General features: G+C 62.3%; 4 protein-coding genes across 6 annotated transcripts in view; 3 read left to right on the plus strand and 1 right to left on the minus strand.

The window, feature by feature from the left end:
* Positions 1-3,410, plus strand: part of CORO1C (coronin 1C) — a 43,563-nt gene extending 40,153 nt beyond the window's left edge. For both annotated transcript variants that reach the window (XM_038187716.2, XM_072024380.1), the window contains exon 11: positions 695-3,410. In XM_038187716.2, coding sequence (XP_038043644.2) covers positions 695-814 — 120 coding nt within the window. In that variant the 3' untranslated portion in view covers positions 815-3,410. The remainder of the gene's footprint in view (positions 1-694) is intronic.
* Positions 3,411-4,371: 961 nt separating this feature from the next.
* SELPLG (selectin P ligand) lies at positions 4,372-6,869 on the plus strand. 2 transcript variants are annotated; one of them, XM_072024383.1, is made up of 2 exons: positions 4,372-4,929; positions 5,556-6,869. In XM_072024383.1, the coding sequence occupies exon 2, from the start codon at positions 5,561-5,563 to the stop codon at positions 6,785-6,787; it is 1,227 nt and encodes a 408-aa protein (XP_071880484.1). In that variant the 5' UTR covers positions 4,372-4,929; positions 5,556-5,560; the 3' UTR covers positions 6,788-6,869. The 2 variants fall into 2 exon arrangements, with proteins under 2 accessions (XP_071880484.1, XP_038043645.2); XM_038187717.2 differs by having other exon boundaries at positions 4,374-4,929; positions 5,487-6,869.
* A 3,222-nt stretch (positions 6,870-10,091) lies between these two features.
* TMEM119 (transmembrane protein 119) lies at positions 10,092-12,711 on the plus strand. Its single transcript, XM_038187370.2, has 2 exons — positions 10,092-10,252; positions 11,502-12,711. Exon 2 carries the CDS (start codon positions 11,518-11,520, stop codon positions 12,223-12,225), a length of 708 nt encoding a protein of 235 aa, XP_038043298.2. The 5' UTR covers positions 10,092-10,252; positions 11,502-11,517; the 3' UTR covers positions 12,226-12,711.
* Positions 12,712-12,992: 281 nt separating this feature from the next.
* On the minus strand, positions 12,993-15,627 carry ISCU (iron-sulfur cluster assembly enzyme). Its single transcript, XM_038187369.2, has 5 exons — positions 15,473-15,627; positions 14,766-14,879; positions 14,439-14,549; positions 13,994-14,072; positions 12,993-13,631 (listed from the first exon to the last, which is right to left on the minus strand). Exons 1-5 carry the CDS (start codon positions 15,557-15,559, stop codon positions 13,540-13,542), a joined length of 483 nt encoding a protein of 160 aa, XP_038043297.1. The 5' UTR covers positions 15,560-15,627; the 3' UTR covers positions 12,993-13,539.
* Positions 15,628-15,687: the final 60 nt, after the last annotated feature.

Raw genomic sequence — 15,687 nt, forward strand, 5'->3', positions numbered from 1 at the left:
CCCGAGCCTTGATGATTGCCAGGGTGCTGGATCTTCAGACACAGCCGTAACAAAGCCCAAGGGCGCACGATTTGAGCACCCTGGGGCCAGCTGCAGGTTTCCCTACCTGCAGAGAGCTGTGGGGCAAAGGAAAGCTTGGGATCTCAGCCCGGCCACACGCCTGCTTGGGTTTGTTCAGCCCGAGGCTCCCTGTGAGCACGGGTTTGCACGAGGCTGGGTCGTTTAGGTGTGAAACACCTCCTGTGAGCAGCCAGCTCGCTGCTCATCTCCACGGGTTATGTGTGCCACATCCTGCAGGGAGTTAGCCAAAGCCATTTGTTGGGGAAAAATGTAAGATTCTGAACCGGGCACCTTCTTGTGTGTGTGCAAAACCCCGTGGGACAAACCAACCTCAGGCTACGCGGGTCTGGGAGGAGGTTGAAGAGAATCGCCCGGCTGGGGGGACAGCTAAGGGATGGCGTGGTGATGTGTGGAGGAAGGGAGAGGGCAGCTTGGGGAAGTGATGAAATGCTTCTAAAGAGCAGGATTTGTCCCGGTGTGTGTGCCAGGCACCCTCAGCACGCTCCCCTTGCTGCCCCATGCACCCCAGGATTTGGGGTGTCCCCTTGGCGAGCTGCCTTGCTCTGAACACTCCCTCCTGCAGACCCCATCCCACCAGCTCCGTAACCACCACGCCTCTTCTCTTCCGCTGCAGCAAAACGAAGCCAAATTGGACGAGATATTGCGGGAGCTGAAATCCATAAAGGACACGATCACCAACCAGGACGAGCGCATTTCCAAGCTGGAGCAGCAGATGGCGAAGATCGCAGACTGAGCGGGGCGAGCGGGCGCTGGCGGGCGCTGCCAGCCCAGACACATTCCAGTTCCCCGGTTCGGCAAGCAGCAGCGTGCAGCATTCCAGTACGAGCTTTCCTCTTCTCCCAAAATTCACGTCAACGAGAGCCGATGATTAAAAGCCAAGCTTTTTAGTGAAATATTTTTTTTTCCTGATGTTTTAATGAATTTCTGTGACTGTGTCAAACAATTCAAAAAGAATAAGTGCTACTTTGACAGTTTTTTTTTTTTTTTTCCTCCAGATGTTATGAATTCTTGACAACAAACCCATTATGACTTTCAATGTTGTGCCCAAATACCTTTTTTTCTAGATTTAGGGACCAATGCCACATTGTTCTTAACCATTTTTTTAAAGTTGCCAAAAAAACGAAACAAAAAAAAAAAAGTTGCTTTTTATTTTTCTTATTTGCCACTTTGCAGTATTTGTGTTTTAAATCGAAAGGGACGGCACGGTGTGTGTGTGCGCGTGTGTGCGTGTGCTGGGTGTTTATACTGCTGAGAGATCCAAACCCGAGCTATTTTGTATAAATCTCCAATTTTGAACAATCAGATCGGTTCCCCCTGCAGTGTGGCCGAGGCTGCTGCTGAGCTCCCTCTGAGGTTCCGTGCGAGCTGACCTTCCTGCCTTCCCGATGTGTTCTGATGGCCGCTGTCTAACGGTTTTAACAAAAAAAAAAATATATATATATATATATATAGTGCTGAATGAAGTGATTCATGCCACAGACTGCCTCTGCTCCTTCTTCCTCCCTGCACAACTTTTGACCCTCTGAGCATCGCCTCCCCCTCGTAAAATAACCCCGCGGTTTGGGTTCCTCCAGCCCTGCCCGAGCGGGCAGGTTGCAGTTGCTGGTTGTGGTAAGGCAGGAGCTGTTCCCTGCAGGAGCTGGGTTGCGTTTTTAGCCCTGGAGTGTAGAGTTCAAGGTGTGCACGAGGCACGAGGCTGCGAGCAGGGGGCTGCGAGCAGGGGGCTGCTCCCGTCTCGCTTCGTCTCCGGCGCGGCCACGCATGGCACTAGGAGTGCTTGGGGCTGCTCCACAGCTGCCGTCAGCCTCTGGGGTTTCTTTGCTTTCAGAAGCTTTAAAAAGATTTAAAAATCCTGTGAGCTTGCAATTCTTTGGCCTTCGACTTTAGTACCGATGGTAGAAATCTTGGCTCTGCTTCCCAAGCACCCTTAGGGGTAGCTGGGGGTCTGGCACCGGGGGTCTCCAGAAACAAACTGTCCCCGATTATATATATATATATATTTTTTTAACCTCCTTGCCTTAAAATTTCCCAGGAAAGGGTTTGTTCCCAGGTGAGCTCGGTGACCCTCGCCCCCTGCAGTCCCAGCCGGGGAGGGGTCCTGCCCCCCAGCTCGGAGAGGTGCTGCTCTCCCCTGATCCTTCCAGATCCTCACCCCAAAACCCCTGGGGGTGCGCAGGACTCGCAGAGCTCATCTTGGGATCTCTTCCTCTCCACCTCTGCTCGTGTGGGGTCTGCGCTGCCAAAGGGGGGGGGGGCTTCACCCTTTTGCTGCGTGCACCCCTGGTTAAATCCAGACCTGGATAAAACCCTCGGGGGGTCCGAGCGATGGCCAGGAGTGAGCTGGCAGCTGCCGAGCCCCAAAAACCCATCCCTGGGCTCTGCTCCTCGGCCCAGCTCCCTGCCACCGCGCTGTGTGTGTGCGCTTGGGGCCGGCACGCAGAGCAGGGTGCGTCCCTTTGTCCCACCCGAAACCATCCTTCCTCCCTCTGGCTGGCTACAAGTCCGCAAATTCCCCGTTTTTTCCCCTTTTTTCCTTCAGCGTTTGCATGTTCACAGCTTACAGGTGGAGGATCCTCTGCCCTGGAGGGCTGTCGGTGCTGCTGGGCGAAGTAGTTGGAGAGGCACGAGGAGGGGGTGCGAAGGACAGAGGACGTGTTACGGTTCCTAGCAGGAAAGCTTAAGAAAAGTGGATTTTCTTCGTTTTAAGTGGTTAGCATCGCAGACGGGGCATGTTTTCCCTGCCTGGATGCTGGTGTAGGGGGGGGGAAATGAGCCCTGGTGCTGGGTTCCCAGCCCAGCCGCGGGCTGCTCGAATATTTGGTGCTGGTTTTGTATTGCTGAGACGATCTGTATTCATTTTAATCATTTTTGGAAAACAAAACCAAACGTTACTGCTCTCCCCCCCCCCAAACGGTGCTTTCTGTGTCGATTTTTGTACGTGTGACGTCGGCGTTGTGTGCTTGGGGACCTTGCGGGTTGTTTTTTTTTTTTTTTGTTTTTGTTTTGAGTTTTTTCTAATCGGAGGGAACAAAGTTTCTGAGCTGCTGGAGCGAGATGCCCAGATGAGATTGGCGCGGTGGATGGTTTGAGGAGGGCGGAGGCAACGCCGCCGTGGTTTGGAGTTTCCAGCCTGTCTTTAATCGAAACGAACTGATGATGCCTAGCCAGGCTCAGCCCGAGTTCAGTGCCTGAAGCTTTTTGTAGCCGTGATATCCCAGAAGAGAACCAGCGACGTCCTGAAAGATGCGCTCTTATAGAGCGGCCCTAAGTATCTGTCCAAATATTTGCTTCCATTTTCAAGAGATAAAAGTTCATTGATTACAAACTTCCTCCTGGTTGCTTCTTCTTTGGCTCCGCTCGGCGCTGCCCGGGGTGGCTGACAGGGGGTTGGGGGGGGGCACGGCTGCTGCTCGCCCCTTTTTCGGGGCCGGGAGCTGCGGCAGCAGCTGCTCAGGAAGGCGTAGGAGTGGGGACAACGTCACGGCCTGAACGTGCGCCCAGGTCCCCTCCTGGAGCCCGGCACGGGCAGATGGAGGGGCCGCGGGGGTTGATTCTGCAAATCCTGCAGCCAGGCACGGGGACAGGGATGGGGACGGGGACAGGGACAGGGACAAGCTGTGCCCCGGCTGCCCAGGACACCCGGCATTGCTCCGGGCTCTGTGTGGGGTGGGTGAGCCTCAGTAGCACCCACAATTTAGGTTTTATGGCCTGGCGGTGTCGTAACTGACAGCACCCAGTGCGGAGATGGGAACCCGAGTGCGTCAGACTGTGGCCGAGCAGCCTGGTCCCCGCGGTGCCTCCTCCAGCAGGAGGTTGGAGGCTTCCCAGTGAGCAAACCCCGGGTTTGTCCGGTGTGGGATGCTGCTGGGGGTCCCCAAGGGAGCCGAAATAGGGACAGGACGGGGATGCTCTTGAGGAGCTGCTCCCTCGCTGCCCGTGCCCACCCGCAACCCAAGGGGATTTTTCCCCAGGTGATGTGCAGGGGACCAGGAGCATCCTCCAGGGGATCTTTGGGGGATTCCAGAGGGGCTGAACGCAGCCAAACGGACCCATGGGGCTGTGCCGGGGGGGCAGAGGGATGCGGTGGGGTTGTTTACGGCCCCGGGCGGCAGCCGCAGAGCGCTCGCTGCGGATGTGATCTTGCAGCACCCTTCCTGCGGCTGCGGCTCCTGCCTGCTGCTGTGCCGGTGCCTGCGGTCAGGGCGGGTTCCTTCCGAGCTGCTGCACCCCTGGGTGCCCAGGGAACGCCCGCGGCCCCGTGCCCCAGATGCCGCCGTGCCCCACAGCTGCTCCTTTGGGGCCAGGAGATGCGCCCTGGCACAAGGGCTCTGCAAATGCCTCGAGCCAAGCCCCCGCATCCCTCCTCTGCTTCCTCGCCGCATGGGAAGGCTGCTCCCCACATCGGGGTCCTCCTATGGGGTCGCCTCTTTGTGGGGGCCGTGTCTTGCCCCCATTTGGCCATGCCCACACTGTGCCAAGGGCCCCGGGGCCGCCTTTGCCTCCACTTCTGCTTTCGGGGCAGCCGCCAGCCCCGGCACGCAGACCCGGGGGAGCGGGACGGGGGCACCCAAGGGACCCCCCGCTAACGGGGACAGGACTTAGGGGTGCACCCCAACGGGTGCACGAAGCCCCCAGCCCTCAGTGGCCCCCGCTGGCAGCGTGACGTCCTTCCCCCCCAGGGCTCTCCGAAACCGCAGCCGTGTTTCCTGCCCGCCCCGGCGGGGAGGTGCAGGCGGGGCGCAGCCCGCGACGCCCCTCGGCTCTCACCCGGTACCGGGGCTGCCGGGCCCTCGGCGGTGACGGCCACCGGTGCTGCAGCTCAGGGTCCCACAGCGTCCCCTGGAAGAGGTGAGCCCCGGCAGGGGGGGTGCTCCAGATCCGGGCCCCGGCACCCCTGGGGCTCGGCCCCAAGGATGGAGAGGGTGCCGAGGGGATGCTCGGGGGTGCATTGGGTGCGCACGGGTCCCCAGGGGTGTCACTCTGCTCCGTGCTGGTCCCCAGGGGTAGGATGGTGGGTGTGGGAGCCCCCGTTCCGGGTGGCGTCAGTCGGTGTTTGGGGCTGGGTGCGGGGCCCTCCCTGCCTTCCAACCACTGGGGCTGTGTGTGAGCGAGGGGCAGCCCGTGGGGAGCTTTGGGGTGGCTTCGCCTCTGCTCCGAGCGAATGGCTCAGCTTTTGGGGCACCCGCTGGCCGCACGGTGGCCTGCTGCTGCCCGCGGAGGGGAGGACGGGCAGCCCGGGGTGGGGTCGAGCCGAAGCGTGCGCGACATCCCCGCGCTTTCATTTCCACGCGGGACGTCAGGCTGCAACCACCCATCTCGCAGCAGCCCCCTCCAGCACGGCTCGTTTCCCATTTCCAGCCTCTCGACTTCCTTTTGCAATTTTGCTTTTATTTTTTTTTTTGCAGAGCCTCCCGCAGGTGGAGGGGCCCCCATTTCACCTACCCTCTGCGTTCCCCCCGCCCCCCCTTCCCCAGGTGCCATGGCGCTGTGCTGGGCCGTGCTGGTGGTGCTGGTGCTGAGCACCCTGCGGGCGTGCGGGGCCAGACCCCCGGAGCAGAGGGGGCTGCAGTGGGTCTGGGGGGCAGCAGAACCAGCGCCGGCCGAGCCCCTGCTGCCCTCCCGCAGGCGAAGAGCCGATTATGGGCAGCCCCCCCCTGGCACCACCATGATGCCCGAGAGCAATGAGACCGAATCCCTCGCGCCCGACTCGCTGCTGGGCTCCACGCTGCCACCGGGGCTCAGCACCAACAGCAGCCTGCCCCAGCAGCTCACCACGCTGCCCGTGGACCTGGATGAGACCGATTCCCCCGAGCCTGACTCGCTGCTGGGCTCCACGCTGCCTCCAGGGCTCAGCACCAACAGCAGCCTGCCCTTGGAGGTCACTGCTTTGCCCATGGACCAGGATGAGACCGATTCCCCCGAGCCCGACTCGCTGGGCACGGAGCCGCCGCTGGCAGCGGGCACCAACGCCAGCCTGCACCGGGAGCTGGTGCTGAGCACCGCGGACCCGCAGGATGAGACCGACTCCCCCGACCCCGACTTGCTGCCGAGCTCCGCGCCCAGCACGGAGGCAGCACCCCAAAGTAACAGCACCGCCATCCCCAGCTGGCCCATGGCATCCGTGGGGCCTGGCACCGAGGGGACCGTGGCTGGTGGCACGGATGCCAGCTCCTCCACGGGGACCGTGGCCGGCAGCACTGATGACATCTCCACAGGGAGCGTGGCTGGAGGCACGGATGCCACCCCCACGGAGCCACGCTCAGCTCTGCCCCCCACCAGCATCATCCACAAAAAAGCCAGGGACCCCCCGGTGCTGTATCACCCGGGGGAGGCCACCGCGGCTCCCTCGGACTCGAAACCCGGGGGGAAGGCGGTGGAGGAGCCCCCCGCCATCCCCTGGGATGACAACGCTCTGATGAACAAGTGCCTGCTGGCCATCCTGCTGCTGGCTCTGGTGGCCGCCTCCTTCATGGTGTGCACGGCGGTGCTGGCCGCCCTGCTCTGCCGCCGGGCCCGCACGGCTCGCCACCAGCTCAGCCCCACCGAAATGGTTTGCATCTCCTCCCTGCTGCCCGACGGCGAGGCCCCTGCCGCCAACGGCCCCCGGCTGGGCCCCCACCGGCACCGCAAGCTGCTGGCCGATGGCAGCTCCGAAGCCGATGGTGACAACCTGACGCTCAGCAGCTTCCTCCCCGAGCACCCCTGAGCCGGGGGCTTCGCGGCCCCCGCAAAGCAGAAGCAGCTGGAACGGACTCGGTCACCCCATTAAAGCGCCTCTCCTGCCCGGACGTGGTGGTCTCTTGGCTCCTGCCCACATCCCCCTCCCGAAATTTCGGTTCTCCATCCTCTTCTTCTGGCGGCAGCAGAAATGAAACCCACCCCCCCCCCAACTCCCTTCCCTGGGTGCTGAGCAGCTGGGGACGGCGGCTTTGGGTCCCCGGCCTCATGGCAGGAATGAAAAGGGTGGGGGACATGGCAGAAACACCGCTGGGGCCGGGGTGGCCACGTTTGTGGTGTCCCACACAGAGGGGTGAGGGGACCCCACCAGGATCCACCCCGGGGAGCAGGAACATCCCAGGGCTTTCCCTGCCACCCCTGAGTCCCCACATCCCCATCCCCGTCCCCCCATGCTGTCCCCGTGTCCCCACCCCGTCCCCATGTCCCCACATCCCCACCGCCCTCCTCACACCGCCCTTGTGGTTCGCAGCCCACGCTTGGGCACCGAAGCGTTTCGGCACACGCTGGTGGCCCCGTGGTGCCGTCCCCTGTGCCTCGAGAGCGGCCCTATTCATGTCCCCGGCCCCGTGTTTACATTCACGCCCCGCTTCAAATATTTTCCACCCGGGCCCGGGCCCCCGGTGAATGTAAATGTTTATGGCGAGCCCGTGCGGCCTCTCAGAGGGACCCTCGCATGCTGGGGGGGGGGACACCGCTCGTGTCCCATATTGGTGACACCCCCCGGGACTCGGTGTAGGGCTTTGAGCCATGTTTGGGGAGCGGGGACAGTCACCCGTGGGGTCCCTTACAGCAGGGAGGTGCCACAGGGTGGGCATCGCCCCCGTCGCCCCCACACCTCCACAGAGCCAACAACCCCGTGTAAAAACCCCTCACAGGAGGCCACGTCCCTGCTTTTATGGGGTTTGTGTGTCCCTGGGACAGCAAGGACACACATGGGGACTGTGGGGGCTGTCACCTCACCCCAGCAGAGGAGGGGGCAGTGTGGGGGTGCTGCCCCCTCAGGGTGCCTCACTTTGGGCCAGGATCCTTTTCCTGTGGGGAAATATTGGGATTGGGATCGGGACCAGCCGCCAGGGATCGCCCTATTTGGCCTGACGGGCTGCCACGGCCCAGCTCACGGCCTAGGAATCTGCAGGAGGCCGGCACGGGCGGCCCCGCTGCCCCAGGGGGGGCGGCATGAGGGGAACGGGGCCCTGTGGGACATGGGGACGTGTGTGGGGACAGGGCCCTGTGTGGGGAATGGGGCTGTGTGGGACATGGGGATGTGTAGGGGGACAGGGCCCTGTGTGGGGTACGGGGCCCTTTGTGGGGTATGGGGCCCTTTGTGGGGTACGGGGCCCTTTGTGGGGTATGGGGCCGTGCAGTGCCACACACGAGGCTGCACGCGCTGAGGTGCAGCCCTACAGGACAAGGCCTCCTCCCCCCCAAATCCCGTCGTTTTGCTGCCCCAGCAAAGCAAATTAGAGGCAGAGCCAGGCCCGAAATTTCCCAAATTGCCGGGTTGGGCTGGAGGTGGCTGTGCCACCCGCCCCGCAGAGCCCAGCCCTGTGGGTCCCCCCCCCCTTTCCCCTTTTCATCTGCCCTAAATTACAAAGTGGGGCCGGGCGGCGCGGCCCTGCCCAGCGCCGAGGGGCTGAGGCGTCCCTCCCCGGCGGCCAAAACGGCTCCGGGATGGCTGTGGGCACTGGCACCCGCTGCTGGGCTGGGACAGGGACAGGGACAGGGACAGGGACAGGGACAGGGACAGGGACAGGGACCCAAACCCAGACCCAAACCCGGACCCAAACCCAAACCCAGACCCGGACCCAAACCCAGAGAAGGGGCTGGGGGGACCCAGCCCATGAGGGCCGCATGTCCCCAATCCATGAGGTGTCACACCACGGGCAGTGGCCCTGCCTCCCGACCCCAAAGGGGCTCCCACAGCTGGGGAAGGCGTTTTGGTGTTTTCTGGGTGCCCTTACACCCCCCAAAAATTGTCGTCGTCCCCCCCATTGTGGTGGTGAAGCCGGACTGGATGCCGCTGGCTCTCCTCCAAGCTGCTCGGAGGGGCCCCGGCTCCGTCCCCCCTGCTCCCTTTTAAGCTTTTTAGGATAATTTAAGGCCGGGTGAAAGCCGTCCCGGCAGCTGCGAGCAGCTGGCCGGCTGCAGACAGACGGACTGACGCGGGATTTTTGGGAGCGGGGGGTCCGGCTGCGCTGGGTGACGCCGGGTGAAACACGAAACGGGGACAGGGATAGGGACGGGGATGGGGACGGGGATGGGGACGCCTGCCCTCACCCCCCCCCCCCCCCCAGCCCTCTATCCCCAAGCCCTGGCTGTTTAGGGGGATTCTGGCAGGGTCCCCGGGGAGGCGCGGAGCCGAATAGCAAGGGGATGAGCTCACTGCGGCCGCCAGCGTCTTGAGCAATTTCAGCCCAGACAGCGCGGGCGGCGGGGGGGGAGTGTGGCCAGGGCAGGGGGACAGGGGGATGCCCCCCTCCCAGAGCCTGTGACCCCATATGGGGAATCACAGGGGTGATTTTCCCTATGTCTGCCCACACCCCAAGGCAGAGATCCTTGCTCGGGAGCTTTTCCGGGTGGTGGGGGTTAGGAAATGGGCTCCGAAAACCAAGGGGGTTGGTCCCAAGCCCTGTTTGCCCCCAGGCTGCATCGTGAGCCCTTAAAAGTGATGGGGGAGCAAGCCCCAAACCCTCCCCATCCCCATCCTTATCCCTGTCCCCATCCGTGTCCCCATCCTTGTCCCTGATCCCCCTTCTAGGGCTCTGGGGTCAATGGATGGATGGATGGGTGGATAGATGGATGGATCTATCAATCAATGGATCAATAGACGGATGGATGGGGCAGATGGGCAGAGCTCCCCCATGGGTTTCAGATCCCTTTTTCTCCTGGGGCAGATGGCTTGCAGGATGGGGTGGCTGTGTCCCACCAGCCCACCCTATAGCATGGTTTGGGTTTGCAGCAACAGGATCTGGCCCCGGAGCTGGGTCTGTGGGGCTACCCACGGCTCTGCAGGAGCCACCCTTTTACCTCCAGCCTTCCCCTTGCCCCCTCTTTCTGCTCCTGCACCCCAAAAAGGACTGCGGGGACGCGGGGATGCAGAGGGGCGCCCCATATAGACGAGAAGCCCCCAGCCGTGGGCTGTCCCCCCTTGGAGGGGGCTGTGATGGGTCTGGGGGCCGCCTGCCCCTCGCCGGCCTCCCCTGCTCCCTCCCCAAAGCGGCCCTAATGAGAACAAGCTGGTCCGCGGCGCTCGCAGCCAGTGAGCTCCGGGCTGCGGCGCGGGAGGAGGAGGAGGAGGAGGAGGAGGAGGAGGAGAGAGAAAGAGGAGGAGGAGGAGGGAGAGGGACGAGGGCTCCATCCGGGCAGGCAGCAGAAAGGGGCGAGAGGCGAGGTGCGTGGGACAGACCCGTCCTGCCGGCACCCTCCTGGCCAGGTGAGCTCCCCGAGCCCCACTCTTGGCATGGGGCCCGCTCTCCCCAAAATTCCCACTCCCCTGCACCCCGTGGCTCCTTTTTTCCCCTTTTTCTGCTCATGCCCTGACTTTTTGGGGTGGCTGAGGGCTCGGCGGGACGGGGCCGCAGCCACGCGCCGGGGAGGATGCTGCACCCGCAGCACGTCGAGGCTGGAATTTCCTGCGTGGAGGAACTTTGCGTGGCCAGGCTGAGCCAGGAATGGGGCCGCACAGCGGGGATGGGGACGCGGGGACGGGGACGGCCTCGGTGCCCGTTTGGGCTTCGCTTTTTTGCCACCAGGGCTGGGGCAGCGGCTGCGCGTTGGCTCCGCTCGCTAACGGTGCCTCAACGCCGCCGCCTTCCCCCCAGGGGCCCCTCCACGGGGTGAAGGCGGCAGAGGGATGAAGAAAGAAGCCCCAGACCCCAAAATTTGTCCCCTAAATCCCCACTGGGGGCTGAAAGGGGGGCGGCCAGGCTGCAGAACCGGGGCCGGGGGGGCCGCCTCGCGCCCCGTGCTCGCTCTGCCCTAACGCAAACCAGATTTCTGCAGCGGGAGTGCGGCCGCCAGCCAAGTCCTGCTGGCTGTGGGGGGGGAGAAAACGGGGACGGGGTTGGGATTTGGGGGTGGAAGGAGAGGGGGAAGCAGGTCCAGGGGTCCCCGAGGGGATGCTTCGTGTCCCGGCCCTCGTGGTGGCCCCGTGGCAGCTCCGGCTGGGGACGGTTTGCAGCCGGGGCGAGCGTTGGGAAACGCCGCTCGCGCCGGGGGCCGGCCCCTCGGCAGCTCCGTCTGTGTCAGAGTTTCCACTGGAAAAACCTCAATTTTCAGGAATTTTTGACTCGGCCAAGCGGCCGTTGCTGGAAGCCAGCTCTTGGCTCTTGCCCCGGTCACCTCGCCACGCTCGCAGCGTCCCGGGGACTTGAGCAATCCCAGCCAGTTTCCAGCTATTTTTACAGCGCGGAGTTGCAAAACAAACACAAAGCCCTGCTCGGCCTCGCCGGCGGTGGGGCGACGAAACCAAAGCTGATTTTTTTTTTTCCTTTTTTCCTTTAATTAAAGAATTCTTAAAGGATTTTCACCCGGGTGGGAGCAGCTGGGCACACGCTCAACCCTCTGTGCTGGGGACGGAGCCGGGCGCCTGGTTTGGGGCATGCGCATCGAGGCCTTTGCTCGGGGCAGAATTTGGGATTTTTTTTGCTATTTTTTCACCGTTTTCCCCCTGCTTTCCGCAGCACGAGTCCCGGGGCGATGGCGGGGTGGCAACTCCTGCTGCTGCTGGTGCTGCTGGTGGTGGTCTCGGCGCATGCCGCGGCGCCCCGGCACGCCGCGTTGCTGCCCGACGCCGGCGGCAGCGGGGACGGTGACGAAGTTTCAGCTGCGCCGCCCGCCCGGCCGGTGACAGCGGGGCCGGGTCCCACAATCGGGGCCACCACGGGGACGGCCGTCACCAACAGCTCAGCGCCGGGCAACGTCCTGGACGGGTTGGTGGATTTCTTCAAGGAGTACACGCTGCTGGTGGTGGTGGTGGGCTCGCTGGCCTTCGTCCTGCTCTTCATCGTCTGCGCCGCCCTCGTGGTGCGGCAGAAGCACAAAGCCTCCGCCTATTACCCCTCGTCTTTCCCCAAAAAGAAGTACGTGGATCAGCGGGACAAGGCGGGGGGCAGCCGGGCTTTCAATGAGGTGCCCGAAAAAGCTCCGGACCCCGGCGCCGAGGAACCCCTGGACTGCAGCCGGCAGCTGCAGGCTGACATCCTGGCCGCTGCTCAGAGCCTCAAATCCCCCAACAAAACCCCGCTGGCCAACGGGGCCAGCGCCCGGGGCGAGCACGAGGAAGAGGAGAAGGAGGAGGAAAAAGGGAAGGAGGAGGAAGAAAGCCAGCCCCCTCCCCAAAACCAAGCTGCAGGGGGCACGGAGGAGGCCCCCGGGGTGCCCCAAGAAGCCCCCCCCGGTGTCTAATGGGGCCGCCGCACGGAGGGGCCGTGCCCGTGCCACCGGACTCGGAGTCGGGCTCGCGCCCGCTCCCTCCTCTCCCCAAACCCCTGAAGACAAAGCATGGCCCCAAGCACCCGGCCCCAAGCACCTGGTGAAGGTTTTGCTGGTGGCCAGGACCTTCTGTAGGGTTTGGGGTGGTTCTGCAGGGGTTTGGGGCCGTCCCAGCCCACTTCGCCCTCCGCCTGCGGTGCCTGGGGGTGAGGGGAGCGGTGCCGTGCCCCCCCGGAGGCGTTTTGGTGAGGTCCCCACCACAAAAAAAGGAGGAAAAACTAAACCAGCAGCACCCGGGCAGCAGCAGGAGGATTTGGGGACGGTGCCCCCATCCCTGCGGTCATACCCCAAACGTCGCAGCCCCTCGCAAAGCACAGGGGAGGGAGAGCTCGGAGCGGAGCTGGATTTTTTGCCTTATTTTCTGACCCCCTCGGCTCTGAATAAAGACGTTGCCACGCGCGTTGCCTCTCCCGTGTGTTCCTGAGGCCGGCGCAGCTCGTGCTGGGGGACAGGCGGGGGCAGCAGGACCCCGTCCCAGCCCTTGCTGCACCCCACAAAGTGGGGGCAAACGGGAGGGTGAGAGGTTCCCCATGTGAAAGTCGTGTCCCCGTTATCCCCCTGTCCCCATATCCCCGAGCCCCAACCTTTGGGGAGCTTCAAACAGCTTTTTCCCCAATTTGTGCCCCACGTTTGGACCCTCAGGGCGCGTTTTGTCCCTCCCCACAGAGCATCAGCAGAGCTGAGGGTTGAACACTTTAATTACAGCTTCCCAATTAACCCCAATCCCCTCCCCGGGGATGAACGAGCAAGGAAGAAGCCCCCGAGGGCCCGGTTGGGGCTTCCCGGGGCCGTGCTCCCCACGCAGTTCTCGCCCTCGAGGCGTTTCGGTGCCTCCTGGAGAGGAGCTGGGCGCAGGGGGAGGCGTCGGGGGGGTCGCAGATGGTGAAAGGAAGCTCCGAGAGCTGCAGGCAGCAACCAAACCCCCCCAGGAGCCGCGTGCCGCAGCGACACGCACCCCGAGCCGCGGCTCTCGCGGGAAGAAGAAGAGCAAGGCAACGCTTCCCACTCAATTCTGCAAAACTTTAGGCAAAACGCCCCATCCTCCCCAAAAACACAGCCCACAGCGGCAGGGCTGGCTCTCAGGGAGGTGCAGTCTCTTTCCCTCGGAGGGTTTCAGACCAGTTCGGCTGCAGGAGCAGCGCCGGGCTGTGTGTGGGGTTCCACTAAAGCTCGAGTGATTGCACCGCAAATCCAGCAGGAAGGAGGAGAAACCCCCTGCAGCCCCCATCAGTTGGCTTTCTGCTCCGGCTCCTCTTTCTTTGGGTGCTGCTTCAGCTTGTAGTCGGCCAAGGCGGCCTTGATTGCGTCCTCAGCCAGCACTAGAAAAAAAAAAACACGTTTTTTTATTATTTTTTAAATAAATACTTCAAGAACAGGTTATTTATAAAAAAAGGTGATGTTAAGAGCAGGAGCAGGCAGCAGGGAGCACGGTGCCTCACAACATCAGGATTTGAACTTTTCATTTCTGATTTTCTGATCTCTGCAGGCACCAAAAGATGGAATCGATGTGAAAATTCACAACCAAGGCCTGCACGTAAGCAAGGTTCTCTTGCAGGCCAATCTTTGCTGCTCCACGTGCAGAAAGTTTATTTAGAGAGCACGCAGCAGCCTCCACAGTGCCCCCAGAAGGCTCTCCCTGCAGTCCAGCTGTTTAACTCTCCCAGCTCAGCCCCGTACTTACTGGAGCAGTGCAGTTTGACCGGAGGAAGGCAAAGTTCTTTCGCAATATCCGTGTTCTTGATCTTTAACGCTTCGTCGACCTGAAATGTAGTTAGTGTGTGGTCAGCAGCCACCTCACGCACGCACACACGCCACAGAGGCGCTCGCTGCAAGCTTTAAAGCTCCAGAGCCAACTGAATCGACACGGGAAAACATCTCAAACTGCTGGGGGCAATAAGAAATGCTGAGAGCATGATAAGATGTGCAAAGCCTCTCAACATTCCCTGTTTTTTTCTGTACCTGACACGCAACAAGTTTAAGGAATACCTCAGACAGAGCAGTGGCAGTAACAAACCACAGCGTGCCAGTGTCACTGCAGGGACTGTCCCCTCCCCGATCCCAACAGTCAACTTGAATGCTTAAATACTTCAATATTTAGGCACACAGCACCATTTCCAACCCCTTACCGTCTTCCCTTTAACCCACTCTGTTGCCAGGGAGCTGGAAGCGATCGCTGACCCACAGCCAAAAGTCTTGAAGCGAGCTTCGACGATCCTGCCGTTCTCGTCCACTTCGACCTGGAAGAACATGGGGAAGAACACCTCAGCTCCACGAGGCAGAGCCCAGGGCAGCAGGGACAAGCCCTGCCCAGGCTCCAGGGGACATTTTAACATTCGAACGTGCTGACAGGAGAAAGCTGCGTCACAGCCCTGGCTGAGGGGAGGGAAACAGCAGCAGGCGTGGGCCTCGCAGTGTCCCCATGCTCCCCCTGTGTCAGCCCTGAGGTTCCTCACCTGCAGCTTCATGACGTCCCCACAAGCCGGGGCGCCCACCAGCCCGGTGCCCACATTCTTGGCGTTGCGGTCGAGGGAACCAACGTTGCGCGGGTTCTCGTAGTGATCCACCACCTGGCGGGGCAGAAACAGCACCGTAAAATCATAAAGGTTGGAAAAAACACTCAAGATCACCCCCTCCCACCAATGTCACTCAGCAAGCCGTGCCCCCAGGCACCACGTCCGACCTCTCCTTGAGCACCCCCAGGGATGGTGACGCCACCACCTCCCTGGGCAGCCCGTCCCAACGCCTGGCTGCTGTTGAGGAGAAATCTCTCCTTAATTCCAACCTGAACAGCTCGGGGCCATTCCCTCCTCTTTCTGAGAAGAAATCTCTCCTTGTTTGCAACCTGAACAACTCGGGGCCGTTCCCTCTCCTCCTATCGCTGCTTATCGATGAGGAAAGGCCAACCCCAGCTCCCCGTAAATTCTTACCAAATAATTATAAAGCACAATAAGCTCTCCCCATAGCCTCTATCCCACCCCCAGCCGCCCCTCACAGGCTTTGTGCCCCCAGCCCTGCCCCAGCCCCACTCCAGGCCCTCAACGCCCTTCTCATAGCAACGACGCCACAACCCCACACAGCGCCCGACCTCCGGAGCTGCCCCCAACCCCTCCACAACCCCTCCCCGGTTTCTCGGTGCCCTCCGCAGCCCCCAGCCCCTCACCTTTTTGTGGTAACCCAGCGCCGGCCCCCCCGCCCCGCGCGCAGGCCGCAGGAGCAGCGCCGCCCCCGCCCTCCCCAGCGCCGCCATCTTGCGTCTGGCTGCGCTCTGCCCTGCCCGCCCTTCAGGACCCCTCCTCAGCGAGGCCCCGAGCTGCCCGCGGCGCCGCCTGTTTCCCGGTCCAACCGCCGCGGGGCAAAACCGGGCAGCGCTCAGCG

The sequence above is a fragment of the Anas platyrhynchos genome, chromosome 16 (genome assembly GCF_047663525.1).
Source record: "Anas platyrhynchos isolate ZD024472 breed Pekin duck chromosome 16, IASCAAS_PekinDuck_T2T, whole genome shotgun sequence".
NCBI classification, from domain to species: Eukaryota; Metazoa; Chordata; class Aves; order Anseriformes; family Anatidae; genus Anas; species Anas platyrhynchos.